The 15,299-nt window shown below is 54.0% G+C and overlaps 1 protein-coding gene across 2 annotated transcripts; it reads right to left on the minus strand.

Moving 5' to 3' along the window:
* Positions 1-476: 476 nt before the first annotated feature.
* SHOX (SHOX homeobox) lies at positions 477-13,106 on the minus strand. 2 transcript variants are annotated; one of them, XM_083820211.1, is made up of 6 exons: positions 11,509-13,106; positions 10,628-10,996; positions 7,617-7,825; positions 3,324-3,381; positions 3,146-3,234; positions 477-2,259 (listed from the first exon to the last, which is right to left on the minus strand). In XM_083820211.1, exons 2-6 carry the CDS (start codon positions 10,899-10,901, stop codon positions 2,014-2,016), a joined length of 876 nt encoding a protein of 291 aa, XP_083676337.1. In that variant the 5' UTR covers positions 10,902-10,996; positions 11,509-13,106; the 3' UTR covers positions 477-2,013. The 2 variants fall into 2 exon arrangements, with proteins under 2 accessions (XP_083676337.1, XP_083676336.1); XM_083820210.1 differs by having other exon boundaries at positions 10,628-13,106.
* Between the last annotated feature and the right edge of the window lie 2,193 nt (positions 13,107-15,299).

The following is a 15,299-nucleotide window of genomic DNA, read 5'->3' on the forward strand; positions in this document are numbered from 1 at the left end:
TGAGAGGATAACCTTCCACCAATGCAGGCCTTGATAGCAAAGGCAACAAATAGCTGTCTTGTTAGATGTAGACAAGACCAATATTTGCACCTTCCTCTTCCCTCTCGCTTCCTCCCCCCCCCCAAAAAAAAATATATATATAATAAACTCATTAGAGGTGAATAGCATAAAAAGTAGAAGGAAGTATGGAGGAAAGGGAAAGGGAGAGGGCCAGTAAACTCAGACACTTTGGTAAAAAAATTTAAAGGATTTTCGTAGTCCCCATCATTTCTGCATTTATATTAGTTTGTTTAAGCATTACCTTTAGACTTGGTAACTAAATCACAGGCAAAATTTAAAATGACCAAATATCAAACTTGTCCACCTCTACAAAACACTTCTGTGGGTTGTTGTTTGTTTGGTTTTTCTCTTTACTTAAAATGATTGCAAAAAAATGTCATACAGACTTTTCAGCTTACTTCCCAGAAATATGGCACGTTGACTCGACTAGAAATCATGGCATCTACCTTTTCCCATATGTGATACATATAACTTTATCCATTCATAGAGGACTCAGACTGTCATTTTGGCAAGGAGCTGCAATGCACCAGTCTGAGCATAAAGGACTTAAGTTATGGTTCTTGCAGAATCGGTTATTAACAGAATAAGTACGTCTATTTCTTTTTAATCTATAATATTTACAGTATTGCACTTTACTGCACTTAATTGCATTTCACTAAAATTAACACTGCATCAGTATTATGCCTTAAAACCATACGTCCATCTTTGTCGTATAAGTCATTCTTTCTACATCCTGTAAAACAGCAAGATTTCAATTCAACGATCCAGACATTAGGGAAAAAAAATAGAAAAATTGACCTGTTTCTATGGCACAACACATCTCTTTGAGTTCAGGTGATTCTGGCAAAACAGGTGCATTTCTTAGTGTTCCCATCTTTCAAGTTATCGTTAAAGATTAGTAAATTCTAGTCTCTCTTTTTTTTCCTTTCAAAGGACATAGCCATTTGAGACACACATTTTCTGTTATTGCTGCTTTTTTTTTTATAGGAAAGAAAGGAAAAAACTGCCTTGCCTCAGATCTGAAATTCCACATTTAAATTCAAACCAGTTCTGCAGCAGCAGCTCCTCAGTGATGGAAGAGATTCATGGCAGTGAAATAATACTGTTGGCAACAAAGAAATGTCATCTTTAATGGAGACCAGCCCCAAGGATTTATTATTTATTATTATTATTATTTGTTTTGTTTAGTTTTGTTCTAATATACTTTTGATCCTCAAAACGTGTTTAGTTAGACACATGCACAAGGTAGCAAAACTGACAGCAGCGGATGACGTTATGCTGGAGCGATCACTTTTGCCAGGGTCAAAAAAAATATCCAAAGGTCCCCAATGTTCACAGATTAACATAATTTAGAGATCGTTTCCTTCTCTGTTGTTGTGGTGGTGGTGGCGGCGGTGTTTTGTTTTTCTCTCTCCTCTTTCCCTCCTCTCTGTCTGTCTGTCTGTCCTCCCACCTACTTTCTCCTCTTCAAAGTCTCTGGTTTGTGTTTGCGTGTGTGTGCGTGCGTGTGTGTGAGTGTGCCCGGGAACCCGGGGCCGGGAGAGTTTCCCCACACGCCAACGGCCACCAACGGCTCCCAACGGCCGCTAACGGCCGCCAACGGCAACCAACGGCCGCCAACGGCTCCCAACGGCAACTAACGGCCTCCAACGGCCGTCAACGGTCGCCGTCTTCGCCCCGGCTCCCCCCGGCCACGAAGTCTCTGCTGGGCGGGATGAAGCGAAGGAGAGCAGCCGGAGAAGGCTGCCGGAAAGTACTGGAAAGAAAGCGAGGGGAAAGAAATCAAAAAGAAACAAATAAAATAAAAGAGGACAAAAATTAAAAATAATAATAAAAAAAAAAAAAAACGGAGAGCAGGAGGCGGGGCGGCCCGGGGCCCGGGGCGATGGGTGGGGTGGGGGGGTCGAGTAAGGGGCTGTGTGTGCGCGGGGGGGGGGCCGGGGCCGAAGCGTGTCAGAGCCCCAGGGCCTCGGCGTGCTTGCGGGCCTTGAGCCGCAGGTCGGCGATGCTGGAGTTCTTGCTGTTGCTCTTGGCGGCGGCGGCCACCACGGCGGCGGCAGAGGCGGACTCGGCCAGGGAGGCGATGGGCAGCCCGAAGGGCGGCGGCGGGAACATCAGGTAGGGCGCGTGGGCCGCCAGGTGCGGGTGCAGGTGCGGGTGCGCGTGGGCCACCCCCTCCAGCTGCAGCTGCGCCTGGACCTGGGCGGCGGCGGCAGAAGAGACACGGCGTCACGGCACGGCTCGGCACGGCACACACAGGGACAAACCCACCCCACGCCCCGCCCGGACACCGCAAATCAAAGGACAAACCCACCCCACACCCCGCCGTAACACCGCAAGTCGAAGGACAAATCCGCGCCGCAACCGCTACACAACTAATTCCACCCCCCCACACACACACCTTTCTTCTTTTCTTTCTCTTTTTTCTGTCCTTTTTCCTTCTGTTTTAAACCTAGCTAAAAAAACTCGCCGCCTTTCTGCCAGGGCGGTGTTTGCTTTGGAGAGCCCTCGACCTGCGCAAACACGCTGGGTTGACTGAGAGATTTCAGCTCCGGGGAGTTTGGGGTGGGGGGTGGGGGGGAAGTTTATTTATGTATTTAATTATTTTGGTCCAAATATGTCTTTTAAAAATCAATACAATTAATCTGTCAGCTCCACGTGTCTCCGAGAAGGAGAAGGTGGCGGAGGGTCCCTTCGGGCCGGGAAAATCGATTCCCCGATTAATTGACGAAAAAAAAAAAAAAGAAGAAGAAGAAGAAGAAGAAGAGGGGGGGAAAGCGACAAGAGCCGGCTGCTAAGGGCCGGGTTTCCCCCACACCCAGGCCCCCCTCATCCCCTTGTGCCCCCACGGGGGGGGGGGTCGCGGAGCCCCCTCCCCGGGGCCCGAGGGGCGCTGAGCCGTCGGCAGCAGGGCGGGGGCTCCTTCGCCAAGTTTTTTTACGGGCTGTTTTTAAAACGTGCCAACTTGTGTATAAACGGCACTTGTAAACGTGTCCGGCTTCCTCCCGTGCAAACGAAAAGGGGGTCGGAGCTCGCCGGGAGGGGAGGGGGAAAGGGAAAGGGAAAGAAAAGCGGAGCTAACTACCTGTTGGAAAGGCATCCTCAGGGCTCCCATATTCACATACGGGGCCACTCTGCAGGCGTCTAAATGGCTGGCGGTCCCCAGGATCACACCTGCGGGGAGACACGGGGCCGGGTGAGCAATGAAGGCGCCCCAGGGTCCGAGCCCGCCGCCCCCCGGCCGGCCCGCGCCCCCTGCCCACCTTTGTGCATCTGGTTTTCCTGCTTTCGGCACTTTGCTCTCCTGTTCTGGAACCAGACCTGTAAAAAGAAAAGGCAAACAAAAACAAAAAAAAAAAAAGAAGAAGAAGAAATTGGAGGTAGACTGGGGCAGCTGCTAAGAAAGCGGATTAGCGCCGGGGCCGGAGGGGGGAGCCGGGCCGGGAGGCTCCGCGCAGCTCCGTCCCCGGGAGCACAGCGCAGCCCGAGGGGCAACCCCTCTGCCTGCGGGGGGGGTCCCGCTTTTGGGGGGTGAACCCAGGAGGGGAGAAGCCGCCCCGCAGTCTGGGGACCAGGGGGCTTCGCACTGAGCCCCCCCGAGGCGGGCTGGCAGGAGCCGGGGAGAGCCGCGGCTGTCCCTGCGCCCCCTGCCCGGAGCAGGGGGCTGCGCTGGCAAATCCCTAAATCTGCCCACGCCAAGTCCAGGGGCGACCCGCTGCCCAATCCCATTGCACCTCAGCGCCCAGGGAGCAGCCGGCATGGGGTCTGGCCCCTGGACCTGGCCCCTAAAAGACGGGGCCGGGCCACCCGCCTGCTCGCCCAGGGCCGGGCGTGGGAATGCCGGAGACCTCGGAGGAGCTGCGAGACACCGAGCTGAACAAAGGGGCTGAGTCACTCCCGTTCCCCAAAACGTTAGAGTGAAAGAAACCTCGCTTCTGTAGCAGAGAAGAGCAACATCCTCCCGGACCGGGATTCAGAAAGTACGTATGCCCCTGCCCGAGAAACGCCTGCAAACCAGTAATCCTGCCCTAATTCCGGGCTCCCTGACTCGAACAAGCTCGGGACCTTCAGTCGCCACCGCGACTTTTCCGAGGGCATTTCTGATGTTGGTCACTTTCCCGGGGTGCTCGGTTTAGCGACTCTCCCCAAGGGGACCGTCAGAGGCAAGGACCGAAACGTTGCGCGGCCCCTGATCCGCACACCAAAGCCACCGCTTGTGGACAAACATTGACTTTCACGGCTGATAAAATCTTGGAGCTAAGTAAACACCTTCCACCTTTGATGTTCTCGCACTTGCCAAGAGATCATACGGTTAATTAATACTAACTGCACTTCCTACATCAAATTTTCCCTTCAAGCTTTCTTCAATTGCCTTAATGATGGTCATTTACAACGGAGTAATTAGTGCAAAGAAAGGCTTCCAAAGGCATTAATTACCTCGGGTACCTCAGTGATTTTCTTAAGTAGGAATTGGCCTTCTCTGATTTCCAGCACCATTTTTCCTGCCAGGGGTGGCCCGGGGAGAGCGGGCGGCTGCGGGGCGCTGCGGACTGCCCACTGTCGCCTGTCGCCGACACGGCCCCCCCGCGACAAGCCCGCATCTGCCGCCGCAGCCCTGGCTGCCCCTCCGCATCCTGACACGCACCGCACCGGCTGCGTTTCGTGCCGCAGCGCACCGGCAGCGTCTCTGCCTTTAAGCCGGGCTGATGGGGATTTTTAGATAAGCACGCAAAATATCATCGGGCGGTTGCGACAATAATGCTTTTTTTTTTACAGTTGTAAATCCTTGCAGGAAATCTCCTCGTGTGTGTTTCCCCCCGCACGCCACCCCCTCCGGCCCCCCTTGCTCTCTCTCTCCCTCTCCAAAGGAGTATAAATTGTCAGGAGGAATTTAAGCAGCGTTTAAACAACTTCTCTTGCAAATCAGAACATCTTTCAAACAGAAATTATATTTAAATCTGGAAAACGAAGTGCCCTTTCCCTTTAGCTATGAAAAAATAAGGTTATGAGGAATAAAAGTGATGAATTAGCCACTGCGTTAAGCGATAATAAATCAGGCTTGGTGTGATTCACGATCAATTCCAATTAGTCATGAATATGCTAAGTAAAGCACAGTACACTGTTTTAGACAGTTATTTCTTCATTAAGGATCACTCAGTGATTTCTTTCACAAATGCTCTAATCTGATTTCCTTTTGATTTCCATTAGAGACAGTGAATAATGACATTTAATTTAGCCCTGCACCATAAACCCAAAGATATTTGTTGTAATTGAATTACTGCCTGCTCCTCACTATGGTCTCATAACTTTCAATTATAACCCTGACAGCTGGGTGATATGAGTTTCCAGTACAACACTAAAAATAAAAGGTTAATAAGGACTAGCTACCATAGGAGCTTCAATTTATTTACAGCAAATTTCCACACTAAATTGAAACTATATCCTTTAACAGCAAGGGACAAGCGCTTCAGATAGGAATTAGAGAACAATTCTGAAAGTATTTAAAAAAAAATCTTCCCCTTTTTTCCCTCCCCTTCTTTTTTTTCCATTTCCATTTCTTGATGGATATCAAGCTCTCAGTTTATTTCCTAATTAATTATCTATTTCTCCTCTTTTCCCTCTTGATGTTTCTTTTATTTCTAGCATTATTTTCATTCGTGCAAACCTCTTTTGTAAGATGATTAAATATATATATAACATATTTGTCTCTCTCATAGTCTCCACCGGAATCAGTAGCGCTTTTCTCTCTCTCTCTCTCTCTCTCTTTTTTGGTGTGCTGTTTTAAGATCTGTAAGCACTTGAAGCACCAATTTTCCTGCAACTATGAACATCCTGTTAAGGTGCTGCTCAGTAATAAAGTACTTGAAAGAAAGAGTGCAGAATTCAATTACAAGTAATTTATTTTTATAGAAACAGTACATCAAGGCCTTGGAAAGATATTACAGAGCCCAAGTAAGAAGATCTGGGAAGATGACATAAGAGTTGATGTCCCCTTCAGCAAAAGTTTAATCTTTTCATTAATTTATATGGTGTGCTTAGATCAATCTTCCGGGAGAGTGCAGGCCAGCAGCACTCTGAACCCCTGCAATATCCCCTGCAAGCATCCCTCTCTAAGACGAGTGCCCGGCGCCATCCCCTACCCTGCTCTCCTATACCGAGAGAGGCAGGAGCTGAAAAGAGCCTTTAAAAATAAAATAATAAAAAAGAAGAAGAAGGAGAAAAAGAAGAAGAAGAAGAAGAAAGAAAACAACCCCGCTAAGCTATTTATTTCGGGAAATGCCTCCGGGAGGCAGCTGTTTGGAGCGAGCTGCTCGCTCGCCTGCTCGGATGGAGGCGTGCTGAAGGGTCCGGGACCCTGCCCCTCGGCTTCCCCCCGTGGCTCTCACGGGAAAAAGCAGCCCCTCGCTCCCCGCCTCTCCCCGCCAGGCTCGGGGAGCACCGACCACCTTCCAAAAGTACCGCGGGTACCCTGCCGGAGGCGGAGGGCAGCCGCCGATGCCCCCACGGGCACCTATGGGCACCTATGGGCACGCAGGCGCCCGGGCAGCAGCTGTACATGTGCACGCATCCATCGCCTCCAGGCTGCTTTGGTCTTTGGTGACTTTTTCTGGCTGGGTTTTGGTTTGCTTTGGGGTCTCTGAGGCCAAGCACCGAGCCCTAACCCAGCTAGGGGGTTCCTGCAGGTTTCTCCTGCTCTGCGGGCCTGCTCAGAGAGCCACAGGTTGATCATATTAATTATTTCTAGGGTGCTGGGTTATTTTGTTTGTTTGTTTGTTTCTATGAGACCTCTGGTTTGGGGATGCGTTCCCTAGTTGGCTTCAGGTTTGGGGAGGGGGTGTATTTTCCCCCTGCAGCAAGCCACAAATCGAGTTTAAAAACAATCGATGCGAAGCCACAGAAGCAGACGGCTCCGATGGCCCTAGAAATACAGCAAGCCGGACCTATTTTCAAGGTTTAGAAGGCTAATTGGTATTTAGCTGCATCTGAAGCGGGATGGGAGGGCCGGGGGGAGACTCCGGCAGATGGGGTGCCATGCATTCATACGCTTGCTGTGCGAAGCAGAGGGGGCACCTTTCCCCCGGCTCTGGCTAATCCCGTCCCCGAGCACCCGAACCGTCTAGCCTTATGCACGGCGATTGTTTTCTGCCACCCCCCTCCCCTTTTTTCTTATACAAACGGCTCTATAAAAGGAAGGGGGAGAAGAAATGAGGATTAAGGGAGAGTTAATGGCACGTTTGCAAGGAAAAATACGATAATAAATAAAATAAAATTTAAAAAGGCAAATCGCACAGTTGTTAGAGGCTCCTCATCACCACCACCCCGAATATAAAAATCAAACCACCTTCCTAGGAATTGCAAGGACCGGGCAGACGCCCTCAGAGCAGCCTTATTGTGTGGCAGGACAGGTACACCGGCATCGCAAACAGCTTCCCCATCACACGTGTCGTCTCTGCCTTCACCTCCCCGCTTGGGATGAAACGGGGCACTGCGCTAGGATCCGCTGGCAGGGAGGAGGTGAGGTGAGGACGTTTCCAGGAACAGAGCCTTTCTCTTACCTGAACCCTAGCTTCAGACAGTCCCAGCCTCTGGCTTAGTTCCTCCCTCATGAAGGCATCCGGATAGTGAGTCTCATCAAAAAGTCTTTCCAGCTCATTCAGCTGCTCTAGTGTGAAATTGGTTCTGCTTCTCCTTTGTTTGAGCTTGGTCTGTCCATCTTCATCTTCTGACTTCACGTCTTCCCTCTTCTCTTTGCACTCGTAGATCCCTGCCGGGAGGGGGAAGGGGAAAACGACACTGAGCCTCCCCGCAGCACCGCTCCCAAGTTTCTCTCGCAGCACACGGACGCTCCCCCCCCTCCCGTCTCCGCTTCCCCAAATTCAGCTCAGCCGGTGGGGGCACCGCTGGGCACCGGGGGCCCGGGCAGCCCGGGGCAGGGCCGCGCCGTCGGGGCAGGGCCGGGGAGCACCGCGTCGGGCTGAGCACGGCCGATTCCCCGGCAGAAAAAAAAATGTAGATATTATTATTGTTGTTATTATTACTATTTTAACTTTATGTTCTTTGCAGGGGCAGGCCGGGGAAGGGGCTGGCAGGAGAACCGCCGGTACCCCGCGGCGGGGGAAGGGGGTTTCTCCGCTGCTGTTTTCTCCCGAAATAAACAAGGTTGTGTAAGAAGCTCCCCGCTGGGGTCATGGTGAAGCTGGGCTGGAAATGTTTGCCTCGTACAAGAAACTTTCCGCGGGCCTGGGACCGAGAGCGTCCTCTCCCGTCCCCCTCCCCGTTATCACCCCCCTTCCCCCGGATCCAAGCACCCTGCGGCCGCACGGCCTGTCGGGGGGCAGCGGGCTCAAGGACCGGGGGTGCCCTCAACCCCTCCAAACACCCCCAGCCCCAATGGGGGGCTCGGGGAGGGCTGGTGATGGAGACAGCCGCCTGGGCACGCGTGTCCGGGACAGAGGGCAGTAGGACCGGGGGGCAGTGAGGGAAAGCGACTGCCCTTTCTTGCCTACGCGTGTGATTTTGGGGGCGTCTTGCTTTCGCTTCCTTTCTCTCCTTCTTCCTTACTTTGCCCAGCGGCCTAAAGCACCGTGCCCCTTTCAGCCCGGTTAGCGGAACGGGAGCGAGGCACCGGCGGGGTACCGGGATTTTGTCCCGCTTCCCCGCCGCGGGCCGGGGCGGCCGCATCAGCAGACGGTGCCGAATTCAATCCGGTTCTCCCTCCTCACCACATGCATACGTGTTTTATCTACACGCATCTCTGCGCATGCACGTATATCTAAGCCTATATAATCGGAGGCATTCCGAAATTCATATGACTAAGCTCGTGTTGACTTCTGAAATGCAAACTGTCCCCGACCGTAACCACTCCTCCGGGCTCCCCGGCTCCGGGCTTGCGACCGCCTGCCTAAAACTTTGGGAAGGGTCCGGCCTCCCGAGGGGTGTTAGCTGCTTGTTTTTAATGGCATTTTGTTCGCGCTTCTCCTGTAAGGGGAACCCCTATTAAAAGACGAGGGGACTAACCCAGCAAATGCCTAGGGAAAATGAGCCGCGTTCAAAAGCTCTGTCTCCTTTCGGAGATACGGGGCTACAGCATGTCCGTGATAGGTATAAAATATTAACTAGCATATCGGTGGGACTGAAATCACACGCTGGAATCAGTTGAAATTAGACTGAAACCTGGCATGAATTTAAACTGTCACAAGCATCTCAGTTCTTTCCAACTCCTCCCTTCCATCCCCACCCCCAGCCCCTCTCCATAGATTAGATTAGCTAAACATACAAGCCAGAATTTCGATACACGGGGAAAAGGGGGAGTAGCAGAGAGATTTTTTTCGTTCGTTCGCTTTTCTTTTTTTTTTTTTTAAGATTATTTTTTTTCCTGGAGCGTGCCCTGTTAGGTTTTTGTTTGTTTGTTTTTGTTTGTTTTTTTCTTAATATCTTCCATGCGGATAATTCCTCTCCGCTGATCCCTCTCCCTCTGCAAACCCGCGACCCGGGCAGCGCAAGCAGCAGGGCTGCGTGGAAGCGGCTTGCGCAGAAATGCGGGTACCCGACCCGATCGCACCCGGTCCTTCCATTTGGGGAGGGGGTGGAAGGGAGAAGGATATTGCACAAGCGTCGGGGCTGTAAATTAAATCGCCGTTCACCCAACGTTATTATTAAACAAGATCAAACGGGAGGAAACAGCTGAAAGGCTGGCTGTTGTTCCCCAACCTATTAACCGCTTTTTATTACCCCGGGCTGGCCAGTAGCTCCCCAGGCAGGTCCACCTGTCCAACTCGCCTGGAGACACTTTCTCAACTTTCTCATCCCCCCCGCCCTTCGGTGCTCCCCTTTCCCCGCGAGCCTGGGCACGGTGCTGAGCCAGCCTGCTGGAAAATCGCCTTTTATTTCACCTCCCTCCTGCCAGCAGCGGGGCCGCCGCTCCGAGCCCCTCCGGGCCGCCCCCCGGCCCAGGTGAGAGGGGCGGGCAGGGTCCCGAGGGCCCCTGTTTGGGGAGGCTCCGCCTCGCCCCGGCCCGGCCCGGCTCGGCTCGGCCCGGCCCGGGTTGCTGCCTGGGGCTCGGAGCACGGGGGTCGCGGGGAGCCCCCCGCACATCGGCCATCCCCCCCCGGGGGGAGAGGCAGCCTCCCGGAAGCAGGAAGAGCAGGTCTGCGGAGGCTGCGAGCCTCCCGGACGAGGCTGCCTCGTCCCTAAAGGCGCGGACTGGCAAAAAAAAAAAAAAAAAAAAAAAAAAAAAATATATATATATATATATATATATATCCTAAAAACATCTGCCCCCTTTCCCCGTGCGAGAGATCGCCCAGGGCACCGCACCGGCGGCGGGCCGGGGGGCGGCGGGGAGGGGGGGGAGGCCCGAGGCTGCGGCTCCTTTTGCACGCCGGGGCGCGCCTTGCACACGCACGGCCGGGTGCTGCTAAGCGCCTACGGGGGGCAGGGGCCGGGGGGCTGCCCGCAAAGCCCCGCAAAGCTCCGCAATGCCGGGCTCGGGGCTCGGACCCGCTGCGCAGCGCCGGGGGCGGCCGGGGAGGGGGCCGGGGCGGAGGGCGGCCGGCCTCGCTCTTACCTTCGGCCGTCCTGCCCGCGGCGAACTCCTTCAGTTTGTCCTTGTCGCTCTCTACGTGGTCTTTGAAAAGGTGCACCGGGCAGTGGTTGCTGCTCTCGGTCATGTCCTGCAGGTTAGAGTCAGAGTTTCCAAGCTCCCTGGAGCGAGCCAACCCACTCTCCAAAACTTCCCTGTACGTGATCGTCTCCTTCTTGTTGCTGCTGCCACTGCCGCTGCTGCTCTCTTTGCTTTTCTGGTCAAAAGATTTGGATACAAAAGCTGTAAGTTCTTCCATGGCTGCCCGGTGATCTTATCCACAGAGATCCACTTGTTTTCAGTAGGAGATGTGGCCGTCCTCTCCGCACGCTGTTTTTGCACGTAGAAGATGGGCTGTATAGGGTTAGATCACTCCTGCTGTTATTTATGCCTTTCAATTTGAGATCACACTATTTATACATGGCTACCTCAGCCCAACCCCCAGCTCTCCCTGTCTCCAGCAATTACTGCCTGCTCCATAGTCGCAGGCGGACTCCTAGCAGCTATCTCCCCCACCTCAGTCCAGCAATTGGCTTTCTTTTCATTTCATCACTGTTTGGCATCTCCGCACCTCGGTTTGGGGAGGCAAAGAGGCGAGAGCGAAAAAAGAGGGGGAGAGGGAGAGGGAGAGAGAGGAATAAAAGGGAGGGGAAAAGGAGCAAAACATAAAAATCGGGGTCTGCATTCCATAAAGGGGCTGCAGAAATGAAAGTCGAGGAAGACTTAATTGACTGTAAGGACATCCTGTGCGCGGCAACACTGTGAGTAAAAGCGGACCCAGCTAACCAAATAACTGTGCTCCTGCCATTAAGTGTGTCGCTACCAAGAGGAAAGGAAAATGATTGTTCAATAAAAAGGTAACGAACAAAAAGCTGCAGACGTGCGTTTTGTTGCGATCCCTCCAAATCCGACCGGCTTCGCTGCTTAGCTAATTTGGCTTAACCGAGCGGTCGGAATGATCGGCGACCCCCCCACAAAAAAATGCTCTTTGCAAAGCGCTGCTTGTGGCGGCCCGGGCTGGGTGCGCGGAGGGGACCAAGGGCTGCGGGGAAGGGAGAGGCGAGGAGCCCCCATGGTCCTGCTCGGGGGGCTCGGAGGGGGCGTGGGGCGGGGGGCTCGCCAGCTGCGGGGGAGCACCGCGGAGTCCGTTTTCGTGCTTGCTGCTCGTACGTTGGCTGGAGATACCGATGGGGGAAATCACGATCTGAAATGCGTCTTTGGCTGGAGAGCTGCCCTGCTGCGTGCAGCGGAGGGGTAATTTGTTAGCACGGGAGTTTGTACTCGACAGATAGAGCATTACATCGTCTGTCTTTTCTTTTCCTTTTTTTTTTTTTTTTTTTCTTCATTCTTTCTAACGAAACCTAGCCTGCTTGATTTAAGATAGGACTCGGCACTAATTTCCCCGCCTCGGTCTTCCTAGGCTGCCGTTAGTTTTGGTGTAGCCCCGGATTAATAATTATTACTTTGTGCGCCTGAATAGCTGCCTGAAATTAATCTCCAGATAACGGCGATGGCATTCCTAGCACTTCTCCGCCCGGCTCGAGCTGCATGCGGAGCTGACTTTCTGGCTATTTTATTTCCCCCTCTTCTCCCGGGGCTGTAAGGCAGCGGGTTCGGCGTTTGGCGGAATTTGGTCCTCTATTCGTTTAGCTTTTGACTTCCCGTGTCAGTTCCTCGTCTCGACTTTGCGATAATCGGAGCCCGTAATCACGCCGCCCTCTGCTCTCAATTGCAACCAAAGGAGGCTTCTTGCCCGAGCGAGGGGCCATTGTTTCTTTTACTAGGGGAGCGTGCGACTGCTCCGATAATTAGCAGAACGCCAAAACCCTAAAAATACGTTTAATTAAGCCAAAGGTGCCCCCAGCACCAGAGTTAACACCTCCACAGGAGGAGGGGGAAAAATAATAATCGAGGAAGCAATTAATAAAGGGCTTTAAAAAATCAATCTCCCCCTGTGCGAATTTAAAATGATTATCTAGGGGACAAGGATTGATCATTTGATCTCGGCCCTGCGGATATCCCTGACATTTATTATATTGTTGTGTCTCGGTGGCATCCTTCCTCCGGAGTTCATTTAACAAGTGAGGGAGCCGAGGAAGCCTTACAACTTAACAAACAGGTCTTGTCATTGCAAACGCCAATCAAATCCGAGGCTCTAATGTATATCACACGGCACCACATAAATAATAAAGGCAAGCGATAGACGTGGAAGCGATGTATGTCTAAAAAAAAAAAAAAAAAAAAAAACACAAGCTGCTTCTACCTCTGTCATGTGCCTGCGTGTGTAAGGCCGGGCTGCCGGGGACAGGGGCACGCACGGACACACGGACGCACACCCAGACGCACCGACCCCGCCGCCGGGGAAACTTTCCCGGCCGGGATCGGCTCCCCCCTCCGCTCCCAGCCCCTCCGCAGCTCCTCCAGCCAGCGGGGGAAGGACAGACAGACAGTCCCGGCCCTTCTTCCCCCCCACCCCCCCCCCCACCCCCAGGAGCCGCTGGGGCTCGCACTCTCGGGTCCCCCATCCCCTCCCCGCGCCCCCCCGACCCTTCCCGCCGCCCCCGGGGCTCCTGCCCCCGGGGACCGGGGCGAACCCAAGCCCCCCCCCCCAAAAAAAAACACAGCCCCCCTCCCCTTTCCGCCTTCCTTCCCCGCCCGGTGGAGAGAGCCGGTTGCACCCCCCCCCCAAAGCCCCCCAGGGTCCCGGTGCCCTCGGGGGGCTGCGGGACCCCGGGGCAGCCAGCGGGCGCGCACACGGCGCAGCAAAGCCCCCGGCCCCTCCGCCACCAGCCGGGCAGGGAGCCCGGGGCCGGGGGGAACTTGCCTCAGATGGCTCCGAAAGCAAAAAAGCGAAACAAAGCACCGGAAAGGGAAAGGGGAAAGAAAAAAAAAGGGGGGGGGGGGAATTTTAAAAAAAAAATAGCGGTGCAAATCGTAACCCTCCCCGGGGATCCGGCCGCAGCCCCGAGGGGGTCGCGGCGATGAGGGGCTCGGCCCGGCCCTGGGGGCTGCGGGGAGCGGGGGGAGGCGGGCAGCGCCCCCGGCCCCCCCTCGTAGCCCGCAGCCGGGCGGCCAGCGAGGGCAGGGGGGCGAGGGTGCGGGGAAAGGTGGGGGGCGCTTCTGCTCGTCCCCGCTGCAAACTTTGGCCGCGCATCCGGCGGGGAGCTGCGCTCATTGCTGCGCCTGATAACGGGCTGGGGAGGAGGGATGGGCAGAGGGAGGGAGAGAGGGAGGGAGGGAGGGAGAAAGGGAGGGAGGGGGAAAAGAGGGAGGGAGCTGCTGTCCAAACCCCGTTCCCTCGCAGGCACGGGGCTCCCGGGACCCTGTCGCAAAACTGACAACTCCCCGGCGCCCCCGGCCCTCTCGGCACCCCGCCCCCCCGGTTAGGCAAAAGGCCCCCCTTCCTCTCCCCGTCCCCATCCCCTGCAGGACGAGGCAGCACCTCCAGGGGCTGCCCGGCCCCCGGGTCACCTGCGGGGGGCCGCGCTCCTAAAGCCCCCTTCTCCCCCCAGCCCTCCCCGGGGCACCGTGCAGGACCCCCTCATCTCCTCCCGCAGGGCGAAGCACCCCCTCGCCCCTTCTCCTCCTTCTCCCCAACTACCCCCGTGCCTTCCCCAGGGGGCTGAGGACCCCCCTCTAAGCCGCCCCCCCCCGCAAAGTCACCCCCCCGGTGGCCGTCCCGGGGCCCCGCACGGCGCCGGCCGTGCCGCCCCCCCCGGGTGCGAGCTGCGGGAAAAGCGGCGCCGGGAGCGCACGGGGCAGGAGCCCGAGGGGCCATAAAGCCGGCAGTGTGAGCAGGGAAACCTCGCCCTGCCGGGGAGCAGCTCCGGACCAAGTACCACAGAAGAGCGGTTTTTTTAATTATTTTTTTTTTTTCCTCGTAATATCAATAGTTTTGTTATTCTCCGTTCCGCTCGCAGAGGGACCTCTTGACCATCGGGGGCTTTCTCCGAATTAAACGAGAGGAATAATTGTGAATGAGTTCGAGCGTTGCATTGGCTTTAAGCATTTCCAAGGCGAAGGATTGGATTTCATATTTATAAGAGGAATTTACATTTGTACATTGACTCACGGGATGACGTAGAGCGAGACCAATTTCCTCCCTCCCTCCCTCCCCCCGCTTCAGCTTATTTTGGGCGAAATGGGGCAAATAAGCAAACAGAAAAATCATCGTCTTAATTCACGCTTTAATAAGCGCTGACCCGAGGAGCAAGATTTGAGTAGATAACGGAGTCCCCTCTCTCCACCGCCAACACTCTCTCTCCCCCCTCTCCCTCTCTCCCGTGATTAATTCGGAGACTGTAATCATGGACATTGTACATCAAACCTTTCTGCTCATGCTACAGACTCCTGCAGATTTTTATTGGTTTACATGAAAGCGAGTAAACATATTTCAGAGGATGCCCTTTCAATCTGGCTCCATTTCCACAGCACATAATTCCAAGGACAATTTGTTTTAATAATAAGAATGGATGCAGTGTTAATGGTTTTCAATTTGTGTTGTGTTTTTTTTTTTTTAATTAAATATTTATAAGTATCGATCGAGGGTTTCAGGATTTTACAGACGTCTTAACACATTTCATAGATGGGATTTTTTTTAATTTAGAAACCTGCGTCGTATTCTCTTTTATGCTGTTTATTGATTTAAGCAACATCC

The sequence above is a fragment of the Anser anser genome (genome assembly GCF_964211835.1).
Source record: "Anser anser genome assembly, chromosome: 1".
Classification (NCBI taxonomy): Eukaryota; Metazoa; Chordata; class Aves; order Anseriformes; family Anatidae; genus Anser; species Anser anser.